At 39.7% G+C, this 15,265-nt stretch overlaps 2 protein-coding genes across 3 annotated transcripts; both read right to left on the bottom strand.

The window, feature by feature from the left end:
• Positions 1-4,554: 4,554 nt before the first annotated feature.
• Positions 4,555-6,359, bottom strand: LOC117387643 (tripartite motif-containing protein 16-like protein). 2 transcript variants are annotated; one of them, XM_055229870.1, is made up of 5 exons: positions 6,056-6,359; positions 5,495-5,518; positions 5,344-5,406; positions 5,125-5,264; positions 4,555-5,043 (listed from the first exon to the last, which is right to left on the bottom strand). In XM_055229870.1, exons 1-5 carry the CDS (start codon positions 6,105-6,107, stop codon positions 4,621-4,623), a joined length of 702 nt encoding a protein of 233 aa, XP_055085845.1. In that variant the 5' UTR covers positions 6,108-6,359; the 3' UTR covers positions 4,555-4,620. The 2 variants fall into 2 exon arrangements, with proteins under 2 accessions (XP_055085845.1, XP_033841074.1); XM_033985183.2 differs by lacking the exon at positions 5,495-5,518 and having other exon boundaries at positions 6,056-6,356.
• Positions 6,360-6,729: 370 nt separating this feature from the next.
• LOC117387642 (stonustoxin subunit beta-like) lies at positions 6,730-12,312 on the bottom strand (the record flags this gene model as incomplete). Its single annotated transcript, XM_055229872.1, has 5 exons — positions 6,730-7,499; positions 7,781-7,923; positions 8,020-8,082; positions 8,212-8,244; positions 12,225-12,312. Coding segments are annotated over 5 exons (756 nt in total), but the record flags the coding sequence as incomplete, so codon positions are not given.
• Between the last annotated feature and the right edge of the window lie 2,953 nt (positions 12,313-15,265).

Below are 15,265 nucleotides of genomic sequence, written 5' to 3'. Positions count from 1 at the left end.
CCAAAACAGGTTGTCTAGACGTAAAGGACCCCACTAAAGCTCTTACAAAATCACAGTTGACACACTCAATCAGGAATTATGTGTCTAATGTGTAATCAAGAAAGCTGCAGAAAAACAAAAACAAAAAAAACAAACCAACAAAACAAATCCACAAAAATACAATTCTTAAGTCTTGAAAATAGATAATTTTAGGCCTCAGGAGAGTTGGCACAAGAGTGAAAAAGTGTCAGTATTTTAAGTGCTTTTGATAAGCTAGAAGTGCATGATAAGAAGCAGGAGTAACAGCTCACGCATCATACATTATAAAACAAACAAAACATAGCTGTGGCTACTTTGCAGAAAAAAGGTCAGACAAGAAAAGTTGGAGTTACCTATTAAAAAAACTAATATATATATATATATATATATATATATATATATATATATATATATATATATATATATATATATATATATATATATATATATATATATATATATATATATATATGTGTGTGTGTGTGTGTGTGTGTGTGTGTGGGGGGGGTGTGTGTGTGTGTGTGTGTGTGTGTGTGTGTGAAAAATTACGATATGTAAATAAAAAAACAAAACATTGCATTTTTCATTCACTCCCCACACACACTCTCTGGTGACATGCATGAGACAGAAATACCACTCACAAAACCCATTCATACAAACAGAATCAAGGTGAGTGAAGTGTCAGTGAAGAGTGAAACACACATGAGAGAATGCACTGGTTGGAGCTGCAGGGTTCAAACAACCAACCATTGATTTTTAATATTTTAGTATTGCCAATATTATAACTGCAGATCAGGCATCAGATAAGCTCTTCACTGCTAACAATGCTATTTTAAAATTAGCCACTCACGTGTCCAGCTCATTTATTTGAGATAGGGTCATGACCCTAAACCCGAAGTTGTCCCATTCTCACAGAGGCCGATGAGAGAAACTGCAAAGCTTTATGGGCTTCACTTTTAGTCCACGCAGAATCAGCCTGTTGACTGACAGGTGCACAGTTACTTAAGTTCTCTTGTTACAGTGCACAAGTATGACAGTGAGGAGGCTTATGGGATTTGGGAGCTCTTTGGCTAATAATTTCCAAAGAAAACAAACAAAGAAATGCAGGAAATTAAGGCTCAATCACTTAATATTCTTTGTCACATTTTGTATTATGTTACAAAAATATTACAGCAGCTGTCGCTCCATGCATTTTAAGTAAAAATTTAATAGATTAGATCATTCCTAAAGTCTTGGTTCAAAGATCACAGAGCACATATCATTTATGTGGTTGTAATATAGTAGTGCCCCCGAGGGCCCTGTACCCATTTTTGGAGCCACTGAATTAAATGTTACAGTATATGTAACTCTACACTAAAACAATACAGCTGTGGAAATAGGTGCATTAGTGGTTGACCTGGTAGTGAGGACGACTCACTACTATTGTTCCCCTTGCCAAATTCCTATGTGAGTATCTCAATCATTGACTCAATGAGTCCAAGTCAGACAGAAGGCAAATAAACATGCATAAAAACTGAAATAAACATGTTTAGTAAAGTGTACTGAGGCTCAATGGCAAAAAGCTTTTTGTCCAGGGTCTTTATGAGAAGGTGTTTCAAGGCGCTAGAAGAGGTTTGATGTGTATCACTACAACACCAGTAGAGGGAGCTCTTTGACCAGAATACCCCACTGAAGTAAACGCACTAATATTCAACAGTATTCAACACAATAGTCTGACATTTGACCTCACTGTAGAATGTTTATATGGACATAACACAGACTTGAATTAACAGATGTTAAACATGTGACAATATGCTTGATTTACATAGCCTACCTTTAGAAAGAAGAGGGCGCTGTTTCCTTAAAGTTACAGTATGGAACTTTCTGGAGGTGGCAGACACGTGCATAATTCCATGGAAATAGCAACTTAAAGCCATGATTCTTCTATTAGTAATGTTTTATTGTACTAAAAAACAGAAAAAAAACATGCAGCCTTACTATCTCCACAAAACAGACTTATTTGGGCTTCCTCCTGCTTGTTTCTGTACAAATGTTCCTTTGACCGGAACATTTTGCAGGATGGTGTATACGTGTCTGTTTCCATGGGATCATGCACTTGACTTTCCACCAGAAAGTTACATAGTATCACTTTAAGGCTACCTGATACTTGAACAATAATCAGTATTATGGCTGTAACATACCCAGTGCGCCCTGGCTAACACAAGTGAAAAGAAGAGGTTTTATTCTGTTTGAAGGGGACACTTCCCCTCATGACGCAGCCGTGAGCCGCAGACATGTTGAACGTGCGCCAGAAACTACACGACAGTAAATCCGCAGGGACCAATAGTGTCAGAATAAACGGGAGTCGCATATCATCAATAGGGCGTCGCAACAGCAGATGGGAATAACATCATAAGACGGTGTAATTTAGAAGCACCCTCTGAACACAAGTCATCAAGCTGTTGAACAACCGCTCACATTAGGCTCATAAATTATCCCACGCGAGAACCTGTGGATAGAAGAGCAACGCGATATGAGGTCTCCCTGTTGAGTCATGTAAGGTAACCAGCAGGAGAGAAACACAGTCAAATGCATATTAACTGTGTCCATGAATCTGCCCAGTCTTCAGTGCATCATAAATATGAGCCACCGCCTCTTCTGGCACCTTCCTCCCGCTCCGTTTGTCATGTTATATGTGTGTTACTTATAGCGCGTACCTCCATGGCTCAGACGCACGCTTGGGTTACCACTGCTCTACATGCTTGGCATAAAGGCAACACATGCCCAAACTAACATGTCAGCCACGGAGGAGTTTATTCTCGGACGAGGCCATTCCCTCATGGTATTTGCTTTGCATTAGATCATAATTTGTCACAGAATTTAAGGCGCTAAAGCGACACTGTAAATCAGGCCCACTCACTCTTTACAGAAGCAGGACTATGACCTGTGATTTCATGACCCCTGTTGTGGTTATGTTACCTCTGAGTTACAGTCAACAACGTGACTATCCGTTTTGACAAACTTCGTTTAAAAGCAGTTCAATTATCAAACCTACAATGGTCTTATAATAAGTCTAACCTAGATCCTTACTTATAAAGGTTAGATATTTGGTTAAATTCACCTGAACAAAATGTGTCACATCTAAGTTGTTTCTGTTGTTTCAGACAAGGATAATGTGTGGACACAAAAGTCAAATGGATGTAGTTTATGAGTAACGACATGATTCATGTCATGTGTGCTGTTTATCACTGTAGCTCTTGCCACTTGTTAAATGGAGCTTCATGTCACGCTGGGCCTCTAGTGAGGTGGCTGGTCTGTGTATGTCCACACACTCCCCCAGCCCCACACTTTTAGGTCCTGTAAAGCTCTGGCTTTAGGTGTGAAGAAGCTGACGCCCACCTGTCAAAGGAGGAAAGTGATCTCCGCCCGGGGCCTCTCACATATCCAAGTTCACCCTTGAACCAGAGGAGTGATTCCCACTCAGGCCAATCCATGTGGGATCAGTGATCAAGCACTGATCACAAACATGTGCTGTAGTCTGTCACATAGACCTGACACACAAAATGACAATAAGATCTAATATGTCTAAATCAGGGGTCAGCAACCAGCGGCTCCGGAACCGCATGTGGCTCTTTATCCTTATACTGCGGCTCCGCATGGCTTGGAAAAATAAAGTATTTGAAGTGTATTTTATTTGTGTTAGTTCTTTTTTAAATTGTAGTTCTAAATTGGAAGATTATTGTGATCTTGAAATATTAAAATAAAATTATATTTTATATTTTTTGTTGTCAGGCCAGGATATCCCTCTGGAGAGAGAAAAGCTGTTTCAGAAGTGCTGTGGAAGGCCGATCTGAGGAAAAATCAATTCAACGAAGTGAATGAAGTCTGCAAATTTAACTGCATATGCAAGTTTTGTGCCGCTCAGGAAATAGTCATGCATGAGAGGCAGTTCACAGACGGAGACTATATGAAAGAGTCATTCACTGAGATTTCAGAACACCTGTTCAAGGATTTTAAAAACAAGAGTGAAGAAAATCAGATACATATGTGAGCAGCTATTCTCCACCATGAACAACTTTAAAAACAAACACGCCTCACAGATGACAGCTTACAGTCCTGTGTAAAGATGAAAGTGACTTCGTACAGCAGACGCTGTGCAGAGGTTCAGGAGCAGGACCATTAGTCAAAATGCATAAAATAAGTATTTATGCAGATATTTTGCAAATACTATACTCATTTATACAAATCATTAAAAAAAACAAAAAACCAACAAAACAAACAATATATACAGTATTATCTTCAGCTCTCTGTGTTTTCTTTTCTGTGGAAACTGGGTACAAATGTCACTTTTGGTGTTGAAGGTTACCGACCCCTGGTCTGGATTATCTAACAATATATTCACACTTAAACAATTATAAATCCTGATCAATGAACCCCTACATACAAGAAAAATAGTTTATTAAAGATCACATGGTTAAATTACAGATATACAGATATCTTTACTCAAGATAAATAAACTAAATGCATTAAAGGGAACATATAGTTTTTGGACGTGACCTGAGATTCACACCATTTAACAATGAATGAATGTGGCAAAAAGGATTCAATTTGATGGCACAAGGTTTAAACACCTGTCTCTAATGTTTTTTTGAGAAGTGTACAAGCTGACTGGACTCCTATCCAAAAACCTGGGAAGATCTTTTTCTCGATGGGGGTCTGAAATCTGTACAGTAGCGTGGCCTCCTTTTCATCCCCCTGTCCACTCACCATATAAAAGCATATCACATCAGCGGGCTGGTCAATGTACACGCCAATTATGGGGCAAAATGGAACATTTTTGATTTCTGTGTTTACACCATTAAACCAGACCTCGTAACATGAGCCAGACCAGCACAGACCCCATGATTCTTCATTTTCACCCAGTCCACTAGGCCCAGAATCAGCCCTCCGCGCTGCTCCTTCATACGTTGCTCCGATGAAGACCCAGCCGGAGTACTCTACTTCCCAGTACACTCTCATATTCCAGATCCCCTCTTTGCAGAGAACCTTTAAACAAAGACATTTTGAAGAATGTATTTCTCTGACACACAACATGCAGCAATGTTCAACACTTTATTTTTTTTTTACTTGCGGTGAGAGTTCATATCTCTCAGGTCTATCCAGAACTGGGCAAACTTCTTTGGTCCTTCGACACACTTTAGAGCCACCATCTGAAATCCACAACATTTTATTGGCCGTCTTGTCATCAAACGTTAGGGAAATCCAGTCTAGTGTTGGAAAAAGTGTGAAAGTAAGTTATAATGTAATTGACTTGGCACTGTCAAAAGGAAACTAATATGTACTTACATTTTGTGAGTTCAGCTCTGCAGGTGGGTTCAGGGGCATTTGGATCATAAACAGGGGCATTTCCTGCATAAACAAAAAAACAGCATATCAGGCCAGTGTGGAAAGAAAAAACAATAACAACAAATACAACTGAGACAGAGCAATCACTTACCTTTTGTGTTGCTTGATTTTTTGCCTAAAAAAAAGTTGATCAAGGCTTACCCTTACCTATTTTAATATAATTTAGTCATGTATGGCGGGCCGGATTAATAAGGCCAAAGGGCCGTGTGTGGCCCCCGGGCCGTAGTTTGTCTGCTCTAAGCGCTCCTTTCTTTGTGGTGGCACTTCTGGTTGATAAGTGATAACTCCATCCATTTCAGTTGAGAATTTGGGAAAAGTTTCACTGCTAAAATATTATATAAAGTAGATTGATTTGTGTCAAATATTCAAGGTTTTTGTGCAACAACAAATCAACAATGTACTGATTCTCTGAGGGGTTTTGGGGATTTGCTGTCAATGTCGGCAGCCCCATGCAAACTACAATCTGAATAGCAATAGCAGCGCGCACAGCATCTTCCAGAATAAGGTGAATAATAAATATCTAAACATTTTCCCAAAGTTAGTAATAGACAACTTAAACATTACTTCAAAATGTTGAATGGCTGCATTGGACTTAAAGGTGGCAGATAAACACACTTTTAAACACAAGTTTCAAAGATTCAGAGTGGTTTACCTGATTGGCCATTTTCTGAGAAGATCTTTGTGGGAATGGGCCTGGCAGGCATCTTGAGGCTTTGTGCTAATGGCGTACTTGTTCAAAAACATTGCAGAATGCGAAGTAGGCACTGTTCTTGGCCACGGTGTCTTTTATACCACAAGTAAAAATGGGACATGCAGCTCTTAAGGCGGGGTGAAGGCATAGATGGAGGTCAGTGGAATTGGGTGCTCAGCAGGAGGTCAAGGACGGTAGGAATGTTCTTGACTTTGACATATGGATGTACAGAGAAGAGGCCAGATACCTGACACTGGGAGAATTTAAGAAGTGTGTTTGAAAAAGTTAAAGAGGGAAAGGAAACAGTGCTGAAAGTAATGTCACTGTTGTCAGCGCAGGATCAAGAGGAAGCAAAAACACATCACACATTTCACCATGTGACTAAAAGTGATCTACAACAAGCAATATGTCTGTCAATGTTAATTAGTAAGGCAGCTACCACTAAGAGTATGATTTGACATGTAATGGTTTTTGATAAGGAGGTCAACCATTATTAAACCATTATTAAAGAACATCCTTGATGACTTTTGGCCAGTTTATGTAATGAAATAAAACCTGACTAAGGCATCACAGCATTAGGACAGAGTCTATTTTGCTCACCATTTAATATTTTAATAAGTATCTTAAATACTGTATACATTAAACAACAAACTAATATATTTATAAATGTTATCAAACAAAAAGAGGAATATACATTCAGTAACAAAAACTAACAATCGGTATAGAATGGTCCGGAGGTTTTCAGAAAAACCCATAAAACTGCAACAGGAATCCATTTGAATTCCTTCTTGCACTGCTCCCTTATCTATATGTGGTATATCTACTGTATGTATGTATGTAAGGAATAGTGTGCAACGACATAGAAAATCTTAATTGAAATGGAATATTAGCATATTTGCACAAATGTGTTTTGAGTTTACATTCGTGTTTACATTGTAACCGATAAAATTGAGTTTTGTGTTGAACACTGAGTCCATTATTCCTCATTCTTCAGAATTAGAAGGTGAGACTGTGTCCCCACCCAGAAGCCTGGCAGCATTTTCTCAGTGAAGGTGCCATTGATCTGCTGCAGAAGGTTCACCTCCTTCGCTCCTGTGCTCTCGTCTCCCTCTGTCACTTCTTGCACAGAGTAAAAGTTGAGGATTCCGGCAGGCTGGTCAAGGTAGACCCCGATTGTAGAGGACTTTGGGATATCCACGATTTCTTTGCTCTGGCCGTTGTGCCAAGAATGATAACTGGAGCCACTCCAACCCAGGCCCCAGGATTCCTCATTCTCTCCAAATCCACACGGACCATCTGTGTTCCTCCGTCCAGCCCGCTCATAGGCCACTCCAACCACAACCCATCCAGAAAACTCCACCTCCCAGTACCCTCGAAAGCCCAGGATTCCCTCCTTGCACAGAACCTGTATGAAGATGACACAACACTTGATTTATAGCCTCAGTCACCGAGAAGTATTTGGAGCAGCCTGACTTTGTCTTTGTTGCAATGCCAAGATTTTTGGCATTGGAATGATTTAAAACAAACACCAAGACAGTCGCCTGGGTGGCTTAACAGCTTTACGGCCAGATCAAAAGCATAACCCTTGCACTCGCATCTTTCATTTTATCACTGAGGATAAAAGATATGCACAGTACCAATCTATAGCAGCTTAACTTGTGATTACATTATGGCAAGATTACATACCTGTGGAGCATATTCATATCTCTCTGGGCGATCTAGGACAGGACAAGTGACATCATCTGTTTTACGAGCCACTTTTGCACCTCCTTCTGTTATCCACAGAGTCTTATTTGCCGTCTTGTCATCGAGGGAAAGGTTATGCCAGTCTAAAAGAGAAAAGAAAAAACAATTATCACACTTTTTTGCCCTATCAGGTATGAAACAATATATCCCATTAGTAATTATGTCCAGGTTATTTTTACATTTGACAAGGTCCACTCTGCATTTAGGCTCCGGGATGTTCGGATCATAAGGGGGGGTTTTCTCTGAGGGATGACACAAAGTGAAGGTCAGAGGAATCAAATGGTGTGACGAACAAGCTAAAGACTGCAATTTGCATTCATGAAATAACTACTAGCATCAAAACCTGGTAATGGTTGTCAGTGTGATTTTACCTGCTCCTGTGTTTCCAGATTTGGACTTTTTGCCTATGAAGTAAAAAAAAAAAAGTTTTGATACAAGATACCAAAATACAGCAAAGCATACAAAACAGATAGATATACTATATGCAACAGTGTGTGTTAGGTGATGAAGTGGGCTTCAGAAAACGAGGTATATTTGGAAAACCATCTGCCTCTGTCAGATCATCACCACATACTTCCTGGAGCCAATGGTCGATTCATGCCAAGAGGTTGGAATTACCAAGACACCTCACATGTTGCTGCATTGGCTCCAGTCACACACTCTATTAGCGTGACAGGACATCGGAGCACGGGCAAACACTTCAATGGGTGAGGATGCAATCAAGCATCAGCTTGAATATATCTGATAAGTTAGAGCTAAGTTTTATTTAGAGGTAATCATTTAAAATCTGAAAATTACTTTGATGTTGGTTCCCAAATAAACACTGATGTCTTTGTACAATCCACACAACTAGCTTTGCCTTGTATTTTCAGTAACTAATACTATAGTATCGCATGGCTGATCCCAAGGCATTAAGATGTCAATGTCAGTGGATGTTAAGTAATGCGTTTTCATCCCCCAAAATAAGCTCCATATGTCTCCAACAGTTTTAAACCATCTTCCATCATAAGAGGGCAGAACCTGTCAAAAATGACCCTGGCAAAGGCCTAGGACACATTGTTTGGTTTACAGAGGTGCAAGATCAAGGGGCAGCAGCATTCTTGCACCATATGTCTCCTAAATCTACTTGTCATCATTATCACAATTTTGATGATATTTATCTCTGAGAGAGAATGTTAAGCCACCTGTCTGGATTTAGAACAAGGTGATGAAAATAACCACTTTGTCTAGACTCATTATAATCTGATACCACAAAGCTTTTTAGCTGCAGAGAGCCTATCCAGAGGCCTGTGTGAAGGCCTGTTATCGCCCATCCGAAAGACAAAACATTGAACAGACAAGTCAGATCAGTTTATAATGGAATTACCATTTAAAGTTCTGCATCTCGCATGCATTAACAAAATAAGAAATTATATATATATATATATATATATATATATATATATATATATATATATATATATATATATATATATATATATATATATATATATAAGGATAAATCGAATCCAGGAGAAGGCTATAAAACAATTTCACGGTTTCACACACAAACACACACACGCCTCAAAAAGTACCTTCTTAGTGAGATAATTTGCCTTTTTACTCAAACCGCTTAGTTGTAGATGCATACCTGGACATTTCCTTCTCCTTAAAACTAGCAACACAACTGTTATAATGTTAAATAATTAACATTACCTTTGACAGATTTGGTAGAGTCAGAAAGAATTCGGTTGGTCGTGGGCATCTTGGTTTGTTTAACCTTTCTCAGTCTAATGCTACTTGAATCCCGAGGGTGATGAATGGCTGTCGCCTGTACAGTGAGACAGTCTATGCAGTCTTATATACCTTATAGACAGGACGGAGGTTTAGGGGCTGCTGGCATGGACACGTGTGGGACAGAACAGTTGCCAAAAGGGCCTGGGGGTGGACAGTCTCCTGTCATTGGCGCACAGGATATATGTTTTTTCCTTAAAAAGGTGTGGTGGATACTTGGATGTATGTTAAGGCGCCTCCTAGAAGTGTACAAACCCCGCCTACTTTTTGTAGATGATGACCAGAGACATGTTCACATTGCATGTATGGTATATGGGATTGATATTTGTCAAACACACAAACTGCCACCTCCACATGCATGAAAGCACACATGCAGGTGCACAGACACACTATGCAGCTGCAGAGACCAGAGCAGAAGGCCAACAGGTGCAAACACAACATGTGAGTACTTCTGACTTTTCACAAAAATAGATAATACAAGACACAATGTATTGGTGCCTATATGTTGTTCATATATTATTTTCACCAAAATGTGTAAAAATGATTTTTTAGAGAGCTTTGCAGCACCGACATTCAGATAGACTAGTTGATAATGGTAAGAGCATCAGCTGGCAGACAGGACAAAGGAAGCAGTAATGTTACTTCGTGATTTATGTAACATGACATGACAGCCTCACACATGCCTTTAACAGAGACTTTTTATCATCTATATGTACTACTGATAAAATGGCTCATAAACAGGACATTTACACGGTACTTCAAAAAGATTTAATGAAGCCAATATTATCCTAAATACTAAAACAGATGGGAGTTTGAAGGTTGTTCACTTTGTCATATTAGGCTTAGTCATGCTCTTGACCTGTATTAGCACGTCCACCATTTACCATCGCAAACCTCCACACACAGCTTGGAGGAAAAGACAAAGCTATGTGTCTGCTCATAAACCCTCTCCTGTGATGTGCCCTGGGCTGCAGGTGGTTCCACAGAGGTGTTTACAGTGACGGCTTGGTGCCAAAGGCCCAGCCAAGGCTGTGCTGTCCTTCTAGTGTTCCTGCCGACCACAGTTGACTGACTACGGCACGGACTGCGGGGGAACTGACATACTAAACGGGACTTACCAGGAATTAGGTGCTGGAATGGAACCAGAACTTCCTATGGCATTTATTAAAATTAAAACAGGGGGAAAGGAATGGCCATGCATGGCTAAATTGTCTGAATTCCCTTTAGATGTACTGGAAGTCATTAAGCCTCTTAAATCAGCAGTAGGTCTGTTTTAAAAGAGCAGTAACAAGAATGATCTCTACAAAATGACAAGCCTGCACTTCTGTGTCAACTGGAAAGTTAGACACAGCACGCGGAACAAATGCAGCGATAAGTGCCTCACACCTGCGTTTTGCAACTGTTTATGTAAGAGATGTTCAGTCTGTATGTGCACATGAGCGGTACTATAAGGTAACAAGACCATTTTTCCTTAGATCAACAAAGAACATAGTCAAAAACATGCTTTCAGTCTAAATGCACTTCATAGAATTATGAATTCAACTAAATGGTATTTCGCCACCTGTGAGTAGTTAAGCTCTGTGGATCCTCTCTTATGTAACGCTACTGTTCTGTATGGAAGAACCAGATGCCTGTAAACAGATCGATTTCCAAGATGTGCATTTAATTACAAAGAGATGACAGGATAATTATGAGCACAAAGTGCTGTGATATGGGTCAAGAGATCAAGCACAAATACGTATCCTGCTTTGGCAAGCATCACGACACGCCCATTACTGAGCTCATTATCTCAACATAGCTTACCTAAAACTTCTCATAGGCAGCCCCTAGGGCCTCCCAAACCTTTAATGCACTCTTTCATTGGTGTATATAAAGAAACCATTGGCATCATTGCTGCAGTATTTGCTGACAGACGTGCACATTTTGAAAAGCTCAAAGGTGCGACAAGCAATAAATATGCCAACCACCTCTCCCAATCAGAGAATCATGCCTGCCACGGGACGAAATGGTAAGACCAAAGCCTTTCCTTTATGAAAACTACCCACACTTTGATACTTTTAATATTCAATTTTTAGTTGTATTTATTTAATTACAATATAGTTTAGCTATTTCAAGGTAAAGTGTAATGTGTTTTCTTAGGATCAAAATCTCAAGGTGCTGCTTCACCAGCAGGTAAGATTTGTGTAAGATTTGAGCATGGGGAACATCAATCCACATCATCTAAAAACAATGTTTTTTTTCAGAAAATATTCCAGACTATGATCCCAACATGCCGGAGCCCACATGTAGAACAGAACTACTAAAACGTAAAATATATCATTCTGCTAGTTGCTCTAAATGACTGTTCAACTGCCTGTTTAATGTGTACTACTATTTTTTTTTTTTTTTTTTTTTTTACAAAGATTGGATAAACATTTCTCTCAATGCAAAAACGGCAAATAAATTACTGTGGGTCGCAGATAATGGGGCTACAGTGTCGCGCAAGACTGATGACCTTACTTGCCCTGTTTTGGAGACACCAGACCGATATGAGCATGTTCCACAGGCAGGTTTTAAACAGCAATAAGCAATCATCATTTAAAAAAAATAGGATTACTTAAAGTTGTCTTACCTTCTTTTTTAGATTTTGTGCAAAGAAGGCATCGAAGGTTTCCGAGCGTACTGGGAGGTGAAGTGCTCTGGCTGGGTGGTAGTGGGAGTCACATATGAAGGAGCAGCGAGGCGGGGATGCGGAGGACCCTGCGGTCTGGGGGAAAACGAGGACTCTTGGTGTCTGGGCTGGGGCGGGTCGCACTATCAAGTATGGTTTAATGGAGTTAGCCAAGAATTATGGGACATGCCTCATGCTTCTGTGCTTGGTGTTTACCTGGACCAGCCGGCAGGAATTCTGAACTTCTATGGAGTCCAAGATGTGGTCCATGCAGAAGACAGCACTGTGATGAAGGAGGTGCTCTTGCTATATCAGATTAAGGGCTCTTTTAGGGGGAAAATGTTCCCAGGCTTCTGGGTCGGTCAGAATTCATCTTGTGTTATGTTAAAGAAAGATGAGTAGATGTAAAGTCTGAAAAAGCTCCAACATTTCCAAAACGTATCTATTGTGTACACAATTATATCATTCTATTGAATATTGAAATGTGTAGATACTGCTGTTATGTTTTTGACAAAATAATAAGCTTTAATTTTATCTGCATAACACTAAAATATTTTTAGAAAGTCGCTGGTGGGGCAATAGATCTGTAAGGACACTTATGTAATTTGTAGTCCACGTTATGAAAACATGTATTTTATTGTGATGTGGTCATTTTTTATAAAGAAAGTGCATGCATAAATACTGATCAAAAAGTGAACTTACTCTTTTATTAAAGGCTAGACATTCATTGTATGAATTTGTATTATAGGCCTAATAGTTTAGGTGAACATTCAGTACAAAGGCCTTCAGACCATAGCAAACACGGAACAGAACTGTGAAATTGAATGGTTTAGTCCCTTAAACTGTAAATCAGTTTTACAGCAGAAGAAGACCATCAATCTGAGGGTGCTATGCGAAGCATCTACCTTAGGTTCAGCTGTTGTGGATCTTTCATTCTTCACCTCAGCCTGTTAGTGCTTTCAGTCCAAGCCAGAGGATTACGTTGACATGAGAGCATGTCCTGAGAAGTAATAAACACGATCACATGTGAGTGTACAAATGAGGCAAATAAGACACACAGCTGAAAGGGGCTGCTGACATAATAGTGGCAATTACACAAGTTAGAACTGCACCATAATCAAGACAAATACTACATTTAAAGCATTATAAGTCAAAATATTAAGCAGTGCAGTGTGTTAAGCATCATTGTTTAAGTAATCTAAATATGGAGAATAAATGGAAACAATGTAAAGTAAGTGTGTGGTGTAATATTCTGCTATGATAAATATAATATACAGGGTAACATAGGCGTGGTAAGAATTTCTACTCTACAGGACTCGTGTTTCTATTATACTAGTGGAATTTCACAGGCTGTGAATGAAATGTTCGTCTTTGTCTCCCTCTTGTGGCTATTAACACACTTAACGTAAAACAAATATACATAGGCCTAATAATAATAAATAAGACGCTTATCTGAACCATTGACTCAAGCTTAAAGGCGTGTTCACACGTGGTCCTGGTTTGAGTCTAGTTTATGTCCTGGTCATATATACAGTCTATGGTCTTGGTGTGGACTTGGTTTAGTCCTGTTCTAGTCTTGATATAGTCCTGGCCTTGTTTTGATGCGCTCCATGTGCAAGTGTGAACCATAAGATCGTACGATACTTCCATGGTGTGAACGCATCATATCCGTTCCACTAGCTCTAGGCTAAGAGCTTACTTATTAGAAGTCAATTAAACTGGACCAACCATTTCGAATATCCTCTTCATATAGACTCATAGTCTTCTGGGAAATCCGGACAGTTACAGTTTTTTTATTATTTGGCTGTGATATTTTTTAATCTATTTTTTTAGACTGATGTTCTCCCATGTGTCATGTGTTTAGGTCACTGTGATTTCCTGCCTTTCCCACAGTCGGTGGAATGATTACACCGTCCTGCTTAGGTAGTGTTCCTGCAGTTTAGCTGCTGTACCCATCTTCCTAACCCAAAGTGTGGAGGCAGTGAAGACTTAATGTTTGGTCTTTCCATAGCCGCAGGAAGGTCATTTTGCATGTGTTAAACGCCTACTTATTAATAGCCATCCGGCCTTTGTCACCTGCACAAAAATAAACAACAAATACAGTGAAGACGAAAAATATAATTTGGCCCACACGCACACTCAGCCTCACTTTACCACACACACAAGCAAGGAGGTGTCGGAGTAAGATCAGTGGCGTAGTTATGTGGTGGCCAGGGGGGCCATGGTCCTAGCTGCTAACATTAAACCACAGTACTTACGGTGTTATTGTTAGTCTTATAGAGCCCCATCTGGTCATGGACAAGGACATGTTTCTTCCACAAATAAAATACACAGAAAGTATCACTGTTGGGAATAACACCATGTAAGTATAACATTGTTAGTAAAGGCATTATTTTTAATGGTAATAAATCATCTAACAATTTACTCTTTCGTCTGTGTAACAGGGCTCACTATTTTACTGTGAGTCTCAGATCAGACTCAGGCCGTGTCTCATTCAGAGGAAGTTTCTGGGAAGTAAACAAGACCGAGATGAGGGATTAGAGACAGTGATTGGCTAAAAAAGAGACTGACCATAAAGCTCACCAATCAGAAGCAGCGCTAGGGGGCCGTAAAGAGTTTTTCAACACATGTGAGGAAATATGCCGATTCTTGTGGATTGTGTAGAGATATACATTGTTATCTGGCGACTCTCTGTGATGGCAGCATAGACGACTACAGCAGGATGGACACGTGCAGCTGGAGATCACAGATCACTAAAAAGTGTCAGCAATACGATAGTGGAGTCCTCTGCTTATGCTGCTTATCAAGTGCAGCTGATCTAATGTCTGTTTACCTCTGGTTTAGTGTTTTTGAAGTGTATTGGCGCTGCCATGTGGTGTGCACATATTTGTAATGTTCTGATAACAGTGCGTTTGGTAAATGCTCTGTTTGACCACAGTCTGTAAAGGTAGTTTGCTCTGGTTGTTATGACTTTACAGTTGTGAGTCCATTTTGGGGATTTT

This window comes from Periophthalmus magnuspinnatus, chromosome 19 (assembly GCF_009829125.3).
Source record: "Periophthalmus magnuspinnatus isolate fPerMag1 chromosome 19, fPerMag1.2.pri, whole genome shotgun sequence".
Lineage (NCBI taxonomy): Eukaryota > Metazoa > Chordata > Actinopteri > Gobiiformes > Gobiidae > Periophthalmus > Periophthalmus magnuspinnatus.
This window is presented reverse-complemented; position numbering and strand designations above follow the sequence as displayed.

Excerpts from the sequence above, each read along its gene's own strand:
- LOC117387643 (XM_055229870.1), bottom strand. The coding sequence starts at position 6,107 with ATGCCTGCCAGGCCCATTCCCACAAAGATCTTCTCAGAAAATGGCCAA. Across the intron at positions 5,519-6,055 it reads CTCAGAAAATGGCCAATCAG|GCAAAAAATCAAGCAACACA; the intron begins GTAAACCACTCT and ends ACTTTTTTTTAG. Across the intron at positions 5,044-5,124 it reads GATATGAACTCTCACCGCAA|GTTCTCTGCAAAGAGGGGAT; the intron begins GTAAAAAAAAAA and ends CTTTGTTTAAAG.